Source organism: Pelobates fuscus, chromosome 10 (assembly GCF_036172605.1).
Source record: "Pelobates fuscus isolate aPelFus1 chromosome 10, aPelFus1.pri, whole genome shotgun sequence".
In the NCBI taxonomy this organism is placed as follows: Eukaryota; Metazoa; Chordata; class Amphibia; order Anura; family Pelobatidae; genus Pelobates; species Pelobates fuscus.
The window spans coordinates 140446051-140457392 of NC_086326.1; the positions used below are offsets into that span (position 1 = coordinate 140446051).

An 11342-nucleotide genomic window follows, 5' to 3' on the forward strand; every position below is an offset into this window, starting at 1 on the left:
CTGCTTGGGATACTTACTGTATGTTACTCTGCAGCCAATGCTTTTTCCCTCTCAACCTCCTAGCACAGTTTGGACCTTCCTGATTTTTATGTTCAACCAAATAGGCTGTGGCCTCTCAGGAGTCCCAGCTGGACTTCAGATATCTGCAAGTTGAATTCAAGAGGTGATTGCTGATGGTGAGTGACAATCCATATACACGCACACAACCTCACAAGCAGCCTCTCAAATCACCAAACATCACCAAACAATGTGACATAATATATCATCCAGACAAACAATTCCATACGCAGTCCCCGTACACAGCCCAAATTCATAGGTATCACACACAATGCCACAAACTACTGAGGAACATTTACAATGTGACTGCGTACACACAAATACAATGTTACAAAGAAACTGCAGCACTCATAAATAACACAAGCACAATATGGCAACATACACACCTCAATTAAAAAAAATAGGACCAAGGGACTTCAAGACCTTGTTTTGGCACAGTACTTCTAAAAGGTTACCTACCCCGGTATGAAACCCCAGTGTACAGCCAGCCTCAGTTCTGTAAATCCAACTTACCAGGTCCCATCCTAAAGATAGAACTATGCTTTCACAGTGGAATTAAACAATTTCTCTCTATCTCCAAATCTATGGTTAATCCTTCAGGTATATGCTACAATGTCCACGGCCTTCATCTGTGACGAAATGCCTTTCGTCACTGAATTTATTGGTGACAAGCTGCCCTTTACCCCTGGCTGTTGGAGGAGCCTGATTGCCAGCCTCTTACCTGTTGACTATGGTCCCTGGGAGATTTGGCCCTTCAGGTGCAACATTTGGGCATATTGGATTTGTATGGTGCTGCTGCTGGCCCTTTAAAAACCATCCGTGGACATATTATGACTTTTAGGAACAATGTCCCTTTAAGACTGTGTAGCAGATTGCATTCAGGCTGTCTTCAATATTATGTATGCTATTATGTGTTCGGTAAATTGTAAATGTGTAGGTTCTATGTGATAAATGTAACAGTATGTATTTTTACGTCTTTTATTGTCCTTTGTCTGCCATGTGGCTAATGGAGTTTTACCTCTGTCCTTTGAGATAATTGGATTACTTCCTAATTATCTCCAGGATAGAGACTCTGTGGAACTGTTTTGGGAAGAAAAGCCATGCTTCATTTGGTAACAAAGGACTTTCCCTTAACTTTTAAACCACTGGTCTGATTCGTGTCATTTTTTAATATGTCGTTCCCCTGAATGGATTGATTGTGAATATGTCATTTTTATGGAGATTTGATGTATGGATTTAGAGTTATGAAAGTTGGGTAAAAAGTATGTTTTAACTGTATGTATAATTGAGTTTCCTCTCAGGATAAGGGGAGGGAATCTGTGGGATGTAACTGTGATATGATTGGTTGTTTTATCCCTCCCTGTGGGCGGTCCTGTATTTGCAACAACTGTAATAAAAGCCAGACTGGGTGTGCTAGCACCTCAGATCATCTTGTACCTTCATGAAGTTTCGGCTCATGTTTGGGGGATTGGAGAACTACACTCTGGGGATTGCTATAATCACTATACTCCCCAGGGTATAATCGCTGAGCTCTGCTAAGAGCTTGTTCCTGTTCCTGCTCTCTGGAATTCGGAGAGGTCCACCTACTGGAAGCTGGACCCTGGTCTTGGGTCCAGAGTGGGTGGAGTCGGCGAGACCCCAACCAAGCTGCGGCTGTTCGTGGGGTCTGCAGTGGTTATGGTGTCAGGCAGAGTGCTTGGAGACCTCGGAAAGCAATAGGAGCATCCGTCAGCGGAGGGTACCCGGTCGTGGTGCCAGCGGTTCCGTTACATCATCTATATACAAGGTTGAGATAAAGCAGGAGGCCAGCACTTGAAACCTCCTCAGAAAGCAGTCCATGCCAATGTCCTCAGTACTACATTCAGGCAATTTGTGTGACTGCATATATATGTAAATATATGTTTATTTGTGTAATGGGTGTTTTAATGTGTCCTTATGTATAACTGCATATGTATTCGTGCATCTACAAATGTACGTGTAATACGTGTACGTTTATGTGCTGATTTCAGATGAATGATGTCATAGACAGTCATGTGATGTCATAGAAGCAGGCATGGTTGTGCATTTCACTTTTATAGTAATTGCCATCAGTGAGCAATGAGATGCAGGGAGATGGGCCAGTGGTATGTACAACAGGTTATGGTTATTAACACCATAAAGACACAGCTTTAGTTTGTTTGTTTTGTGCTTAAAGGACAGCTGTCACCTCAACACTATTTTTTAATGATCCTTTCATCAAGTTTTGAAAGTATATATATATATATTTATTTATTTATTTTTAAAACAAAGAGTATGTAAAAAATGAGAAAAATTCAACCCTACCTTTAGTATATGATAGGATACCTTATCCATATACATACACCTTGGGTCGGACAATGTTTGAAAACCGACAGTTAGTCTTTATGGTCTTCCCAGCTTCACTCCCTGCACAGTGCAGTGACATCATCATCGGACCCAATAAATGTCAAAGTCAAACACATTATGGTGTATGTCTATAGCTGAAGGATCCTGTCATATACTAAAGGTAGGGGTGAGTGTGACAAATGCTCTTTCCCACAAACATTGGCCACAAACTCCTGAAGGAGTGTGGAAGCTGGCCTCCTGCCCACCGACTATGGTCCAGGTCTGAGACACCGTTTGGGAGTTACCCTGCCGAGCCGCCTTTAGCAGCTTTTCCTGGGTGCCCCTGGTTTGGCACTTTCCCTTCATTCGAATGGAACCAAACACTAGCTCCGTGGTGGCCGTTAGCATGAACCAAACTCACAAATGGTCCTCAGCGGTACTTAGCCGCGACCGCTATGGAACTAATTTTGGCATGAGGACTTCGTTGGTCCCCGGTCACCTCAGTGGTACTTAGCTGCAAATGTTATAGAACTGTTTTCAGCATGAGGTGACCGTGTGGTTGCTTTGCAACCCGCCAGGAGAGCGCTTTTTGAAAGGAAGGTGCCTGAGACTAAGGGAAACAAACGCTACCTTAGAGCCAGGCAGAGCACCCTGTATTTTGGACGCAGGAGCTCCCGAAAGTTGACCGTCAAAAGCACCAAACGCCCTGGAACTATTTTGGGCATAGGACCATGTGTGCCGGTCAGAACTTTAACACGGTGGCGTTTCCCCTACACTGCATGTATTTTAGCGCTATTTTGATAACTTGGGTGCTCAGAGCAGAGCTATTTGGGGATGCATAATACGTGGGGTTTGTGGCGAAACCAGCTTCGCCACTGTGAACTGGAGAGGCCTGGCTGCTAGCCTCCTGCCCTGCGACTATGGCCCCTGGACATATTGTACTGGAAAAACTATATTTGGGCATGTAATAATGTATATTACTGCTACTGGGCCTTTAAGGGCCATCCGTGGATCTATGGGGACTTTTGGGATACTGTACCTTTAAGACTGTGGAGCGTAGTACAGTAATCCTGCCTTTAATACTTTAATGTCATGTATGTATTTTTGTATGCAGTTAACCTGGGTTATATATATATGCAGCATTCATCTGATTGTTCGGTAGAATCACTCCATTCATTGTATTGAGGAAACTACCGAACAACCAGACCACCCAGGACTAAGTGTGCCTCCAATTACAGTTTGCAACAATGTTGCAAACGGGTAATTGGCAATCAGTGTAGTGTGGTCTTTGTCCTCTGGGTGGCCGCCATTAAGGAAACAAACACGTGGCGGCGGCCATCTTAAACTACCGAACAGCGGTGTTTTGCCGTCGAGTGTCTGGAACTAAAATCGGACACTTGACTAGGCAAACACCGCTGAGACCTCCATACTTCCAGGAATTCGTATATAAACTACCGAATGACCCGCCGTTCGGTAGAAAGAACCCCACAAACAAGGGAATTCATTCAAACCCTCTCCAGGCTCTATAACACAGGCAATTCGTCTGTTTTCATTCCCTTGTTTGTGACCGACCGCAGGGCCAAAATGCATGGAACTGTTTTCGGATACTTTACCCATGCGGTCGGTCAAATCTTTGGAAACCCATATCTGCCGAACTGTTCATCCGAATGACTTGAATTTTGGATATGTTTCCCCCCTGAATGAGGGCTATCCAGCGATGCTGGATTTAAAGGTGTACCCCCTGTTTTTGGGGTACATCCAGGAATTGGGGAAAAGGGTGTACGGTATAATTATGTTAAGTGCTAATCTAAGGGGAGGAAATGTGTGGGAGGTACATCCATGTGATTGGTTAAATTCATCCTCCCCCTGGGAGTGTCCTGTATGTACTTGTTTGTAATAAAAGCCAGACTGGGTGTCCCAGTCCAGAGTTCTTGCTTAACCCTCAAAGCGATGTGTCGTCTCGGTCTTTGGGGGAATGGGATTGTAGGCTGACTGCCAAGAGTGTAAGCCGATGTCTGCTTTTCTTGTTCAGCTGTTCCAGTGTTCGTGTGGTTCCAGTCGGGAGAATGGTGTCTGCAGTAGCTGCCTGTGCATCTGGAAAGGGGATTATCGCCTAAACTGGGTTTTATCCTCTTGTAAGTGAAACGGTCCGTTACAATTGGTGGCAAGCGGCGGGATCGTTCCTACAACCAGAGGGACAGCTACAGACAACACCATTTCTGGATTACAAATTGAGGGCAACGCTAGTATCCGTACAGCGACCCTATCTACAAAGGAAATCAGGAAAATGGAAGGAGACAGAGTCGCAGCTGCTGCAGCACCTCCGAGGGAGGAGGAGGAATCCGAGTTTGCCAGGGAATATAGGAGCAGGATGGCTCTATTCTCACCAGCCCGAGCGGAGCGGATGGCAGACCGGGTCTACAACGATGTACAGGCGTACCTATTGCTGCGAACGACGCAGAGGAACCAACAAGCTGCGGGATTGTTCCCACAGCCAGAAGGACAGCTACAGAACACCAATTCCTTGGAGTTACAAATTGAGGGCAACGTTAGCATTCGTGCAGCGCCCCTGGCAGCAGAGGTATCCAGCGACTTGGAGCAGACAAGTATGGAAGGCTCTGACGCTGAATATGATTTTATGGCCAAGGTGAGGCAGCAAGTGGCCCAGTATGGGGGTTATATATCCATGGACACATTCCAGGGGATCTGGAACCAGGTCATGGCTGAGCAAAACTCAAAGATGGACGAAGAGTATGATGAGCAGGAAGAGTGGTACAGCAGCAGAGTAGAGGCTGCATCCGAGGAGGTTAGCCGCCCCCCCCCGAGGCGGCAGGAAGAACCCGAAGTAGGGGTCCTCATAGATTGGTCCTGTGAGGAACCACAACAGGCAGGTGGAGATGGGACCGAGGTCTCTCTACCGGCCCTACAGGGATGCTGGGCAGTCGGCCCAGATCCCCAGCGGCAGTGTGTAACCCAGGGAGCTGATGGTGTCGTCCATCCTCCCCAGCGGCAGAGTAAGTCCCAGGGAGCTAAAGGTGTCGTCCTTCCTCCCCAGCGGCAGATTGTATCTCAGGGAGCTGAAGGTGCCGTCCTTCCTCCCAGCGGCAGTGTGTGTCCCAGGGGGATGAAGGTGTTGTCCTTCCTCCCCAGCGGCAGGCTGAGTTACAGGGGGCAGAGGTTGTTGTTCCTGCCCCCCAGCAGAAAAGTGATATGCCAGGAAGGCAGTGTGAAGTAAAGGGAGAGGAGAGCAGCGTCCTCCCTCCCCAGCGGCAGTGTGTGTCTCCGGGAGCTGATGGTGTCGTCCATCCTCCCCAGCGGCAGGCTGAGTTACAGGGGGCAGAGGTTGTTGTTCCTGCCCCCCAGCAGCAAAGTGATATGCCAAGAAGGCAGTGTGAAGGGAAGGGAGAGGAGAGCAGCGTCCTCCCTCCCCAGCGGCAGTGTGTGCCCCAGAGAGCAGAAGGTGCAGTCCTTCCTCCCCAGCGGCAGTGTGTGTCTCCGGGAGCTGATGGTGTCGTCCATCCTCCCCAGCGGCAGGCTGAGTTACAGGGGGCAGAGGTTGTTGTTCCTGCCCCCCAGCAACAAAGTGATGTGCCAAGAAGGCAGGGTGAGGTGAAGGGAGAGGAGAGCAGCGTCCTCCCTCCCCAGCGGCAGTGTGTACCTCAGGGAGCAGAAGGTGCAATCCTTCCTCCCCAGCGGCAGTGTGTACCCCAGGGAGCAGAAGGTGCCATCCTTTCTCCCCAGCGGCAGTTTGCCATCCAGAGAGAGGAACTTGTTACACCCTCTCTCCCACGGCAACCTAACCCACCAAGGGGAGATGTTAAGCCCCACAACTGTGCAGATGGGACCGTAGTCTCTGCACTTACAGCACAAGGGATAGGGACGGTCGGTCCTGTTCCCCAGCCTCAGTGTGATGGATCCAAAGGGGAGACAGTCGGTCTCCCCCTCCGGCAGTCGAGCTGTGCACCTAAAGGGGAGACAGCCAGTCTCCAGCAACCAGGCGCCCACCAGACTACTCCCGTGGTAGTGCTGGCAACAGGACAGAGTACCGCTGGTCTCTGCCCCCTCAGCAACCCACCAAGGCAGCCTACCCGTCTCCCACCCAGCAGGGGTGAAACACCAGAACTTGGACAAAATCCTTCCTCACCCAGATGTAGTAACCGGTTAGTGTGGGTGGGCTGCTCTGTTATTTCTGTTTTGTGGGTGGGTTGCTGGACTAACCAGGGCACTGACCGGCAGAAAGTCAGGTACCCTGTTAGTCTAATTGGCAAAGGGGAGAAATGTGGCGAAACCAGCTTCGCCACTGTGAACTGGAGAGGCCTGGCTGCTATCCTCCTGCCCTGCGACTATGGCCCCTGGACATATTGTACTGGAAAAACTATATTTGGGCATGTAATAATGTATATTACTGCTACTGGGCCTTTAAGGGCCATCCGTGGATCTATGGGGACTTTTGGGATACTGTACCTTTAAGACTGTGGAGCGTAGTACAGTAATCCTGCCTTTAATACTTTAATGTCATGTATGTATTTTTGTATGCAGTTAACCTGGGTTATATATATATGCAGCATTCATCTGATTGTTCGGTAGAATCACTCCATTCATTGTATTGAGGAAACTACCGAACAACCAGACCACCCAGGACTAAGTGTGCCTCCAATTACAGTTTGCAACAATGTTGCAAACGGGTAATTGGCAATCAGTGTAGTGTGGTCTTTGTCCTCTGGGTGGCCGCCATTAAGGAAACAAACACGTGGCGGCGGCCATCTTAAACTACCGAACAGCGGTGTTTTGCCGTCGAGTGTCTGGAACTAAAATCGGACACTTGACTAGGCAAACATCGCTGAGACCTCCATACTTCCAGGAATTCGTATATAAACTACCGAATGACCCACCGTTCGGTAGAAAGAACCCCACAAACAAGGGAATTCATTCAAACCCTCTCCAGGCTCTATAACACAGGCAATTCGTCTGTTTTCATTCCCTTGTTTGTGACCGACCGCAGGGCCAAAATGCATGGAACTGTTTTCGGATACTTTACCTTCGGTCAAATCTTTGGAAACCCATATCTGCCGAACTGTTCATCCGAATGACTTGAATTTTGGATATGTTTCCCCCCTGAATGAGGGCTATCCAGCGATGCTGGATTTAAAGGTGTACCCCCTGTTTTTGGGGTACATCCAGGAATTGGGGGAAAGGGTGTACGGTATAATTATGTTAAGTGCTAATCTAAGGGGAGGAAATGTGTGGGAGGTACATCCATGTGATTGGTTAAATTCATCCTCCCCCTGGGAGTGTCCTGTATGTACTTGTTTGTAATAAAAGCCAGACTGGGTGTCCCAGTCCAGAGTTCTTGCTTAACCCTCAAAGCGATGTGTCGTCTCGGTCTTTGGGGGAATGGGATTGTAGGCTGACTGCCAAGAGTGTAAGCCGATGTCTGCTTTTCTTGTTCAGCTGTTCCAGTGTTCGTGTGGTTCCAGTCGGGAGAATGGTGTCTGCAGTAGCTGCCTGTGCATCTGGAAAGGGGATTATCGCCTAAACTGGGTTTTATCCTCTTGTAAGTGAAACGGTCCGTTACAGGGTTCTTGTATGTTTTTATTATGTTTTTGGGGTACTTTTATGTTTTTATGTTTTGTGTTGGGCTCTCTGTTCCTGGGAGATAATTAGCTTACCGGTCTTTAACGCAATTATCACCCAGACCCAGACATTCCTGGGAGGGGTTTGTGTTGAATACAATGGAGACCCCATGCTGGGGTCTGTGCATAAAAGTCCAGGTTTAGCTCATTAAAATCAGTTGTACTCCCAGACCTGTGTCGTCTACTTACTGGAACGGGAAAGATCTAATCACTGCTCAGCGCCTTGCTCCAGCTCGTGGAGGATTCAGCGGGGAAAGTCCTTTTAAGGACTGTAGCTCCCAGGACTGTAGCTCTTCAGAAAGAAGTGTCATTTAACCCTGCAATGTAAAACAGTGCAGTTTTTAGGGGCAATATATACATTGCAGGGTTAAGTCCACCACTAATGGCTCTCATACTAACAGCCACTTGAACAAGGGTGCCCAAAAGTTAGATCCCCAAATTTTGAAAAGCTGCAACTCCCATGATGCTTTGCATGCATTTAGAATGACAAAGCATCATGGAAGATGTAGTTTTAAAACATTTGGGGATCTACCTTTTGGGCACTCCTGCACTAGAAGACCAAAGAAAACTCGATCAGGTGATGCAGAATCCCCCCCCCCCCCTCTTCCATGGGAAAGCATTGATTCAAGCTTGAATGCATCTGCATGTGCCTTAGGTACCCAATCCAATGATATTCAGTATCCATAGAGAGGCTTCATTTGACAAATTCCACCAATTCATCCTACCGGAGAATTTATTAACCTACAGCTCCAGTTATCCAGCTTATAAAAGGTAGTAAGCAAAGTTGAGACTCTTTAACCATGCTCACCTATGAACTGCACGTAGAATCTGACCTAAACTACAGCTATACTGTATCCATATCTAAGTACCTCTTTGTACCTTGTAGATATAGAAGTGGGTCATTGTAACTTTCTCTGCTATAACTTGGGACATTATACAGGTCCAACAGTTCTACTGTTTTGATCCCTGGTGCAGAAAATAAGCCATCAATTTCTACTTAGACACATTCCAGTCTCTGCAAGTTGCCACGAGTAACAGACTGTAATTTCATAGAAGACCCTCAAGAAGAGGTCACCATGTTCTGACGAAAAGAAAAAACAGATTCAAATTCAGAGGAAAATTCTTCTCTCAAAGTTTTTGATCAAACAATAACCTGCACGTGACATGTAAAATAGGTATTAATAGTTTTGACACCTGACCATACTTTACTTTTCATGTTAAATAATACATTTTCTTGGTAGTATAATCTGAACTTTAGTAAGATACTAGTGAAAGCAAATTCCTTGAGCTATAAAATGCTTTGCTTTTGGATATTAGAGACGTACTGGATACCGCACTCACCAGGTAACCCAGGTGATCTGAAACCAAGGCTGGCCAGGCCTCCCTTCCAAGATATGAAGAATAAATAAAGGTTTAGACACTCCGGGATAACAAATATTAGCAGCGTTATTGGTACAAAAACAGCAACATTTCGATCCTACAATCCTGTAGGGTCGAAACATTGCTGTTTTTGTACCAATAAAGCTGCTATTTTATTTTGCTTTTGGATATAACATCTGCTTAGGAATTATTATCTTTATAAAGTATCAAAAGTATAGTAAAATTAGGTTTATTAAAAATGTATGCACACTGAAATCTTTCTGTCATAATTTAACACAACATAGAGGAACCACAAGCACTACAGAGTGCTATAGAGGTCAAAGTGCCAGGAAAATCCTGGTGTCCTCTCATTGTTTGTGTCTGACCTCCAACCTGGGGTTTGCCTCCACTATAGCTCAAAGTGAGAGGTTCCTTATAGGCTCATAGGCTAAGGGCATTAGCTGATCGCTCTTATTCGATGAAATAATCCCTCTACCGCTGTGCTTAACTCAGTGAAAAGAGATTGTGGCTCTCACTGAGCTGTAGTAGTGTTGGGGGAGGCACATGGCGTACCCCAGGTACAAGTGAAATCATTATATAATGGCTGGAACTCTTTAGTGGTTAGGGTGCTTGAAGTGTTCATTTAAGTGAAATACATGTCACACCGAGAATATTATAATGTTTTTTCATCTGAGTGAGTTTTCTGATGCCTAGCAAGATGGGAGCTATTAGTAAAGCATTTACCACAGTCAGAACATGAGAATGGTCGCTCTCCTGTGTGTATCCTTTGGTGTATTATGAGATAGGAGCTATTGGTAAAACATTTTCCACAGTCAGAACAGGAGAATGGCTTCTCTCCTGTATGAATTCTCTGATGTCTAGCAAGATGGGAGCTATTGGAAAAACACTTCCCACAGTCTGGGCATGAGAATGGCTTCTCTCCTGTGTGTGTTCTCTGATGTAGTAAAAGATACGAGCTATTGGAAAAACATTTCCCACAGTCAGCACATGTGAATGGTTTTTGTACAACAAGATATGAGCTATTGGAAAAACTCTTCCCACAGTCAGGACATGAAAATGGTTTCTCTCCCGTGTGACTCCTCTGGTGTGTTATGAGATGTGCAGTACAGTTAAACCATTTTCCACAGTCAGAGCAAATGAGCTTCTTCGCTTTGTGGATTTTTTGGTGTTTAACAAGATCTATATTTTCAGGAAAACGTTTCCCACACTCGGTGCAATTATACATTCCTTCTGCATATACTGCGTCTCGATCACATGATATGTTGAGAACATTTTTACGTCTCCTAACACGCCTTCTTATTGAAAATGTCTTATCTGTAAAATTACATTGGCTCAGGTTTTCGTTAATATTATAGAGATATTCTGTATTTTTGTGTTCTGTGGGTATATACATGGTAGGGTGTATGCGATTGTGTTCATACCAGTGGGTTGGTCTTTAGACGTTGTTGTGAATTGTGTATGTATATGTTCTGTGGGGGCACAAACAATGTCAGTTTTCCCAAATGTTCCTGTATCAAAATAACTCTGTTCTGCTTCCACATTATGTGTAGGTGTATACTTTGTATGTCTGTACATATCGGTGTCTGCAAGATTCCAATCTCCATCAGAAGATGATTCCTCCTTAATATGCACAAGTGTATATTCTATGTCGTCTTGTTCTTCTGGTGTACAAGTGTCTGTGTCTGGGATATTTCCTTCTTCATGCGATTCTGATTTGTCCTTAATAACAGAGGATATATAATCCGTCTGTATATGTTCTCTGTGCTCCCTGTTATTACTGTCTGTGAAATTTCTTTCGTCACATGTCACAAGTCGATTATTTCTTCTTGTTCCTTTATTAACTCTGATTGGTTTCTTTCCCGAGCCAGTATTAACATCACATTTGTCTTTATTTGCCAATTCTGCACAATGAATTGGGTCTGTATAACT

General features: G+C 45.7%; 1 protein-coding gene across 1 annotated transcript; it reads right to left on the reverse strand.

Annotated features, from left to right (window-relative positions):
- Positions 1 to 9944: 9944 nt before the first annotated feature.
- Positions 9945 to 11054, reverse strand: LOC134574589 (gastrula zinc finger protein XlCGF71.1-like). Its single transcript, XM_063433723.1, has one exon. It carries the CDS (start codon positions 10804 to 10806, stop codon positions 10066 to 10068), a length of 741 nt encoding a protein of 246 aa, XP_063289793.1. The 5' UTR covers positions 10807 to 11054; the 3' UTR covers positions 9945 to 10065.
- Positions 11055 to 11342: the final 288 nt, after the last annotated feature.

Bases quoted from the DNA above. Each gene is read 5' to 3' on its own strand.
- LOC134574589 (XM_063433723.1), bottom strand. From the start codon at position 10,806: ATGTATATACCCACAGAACACAAAAATACAGAATATCTCTATAATATT.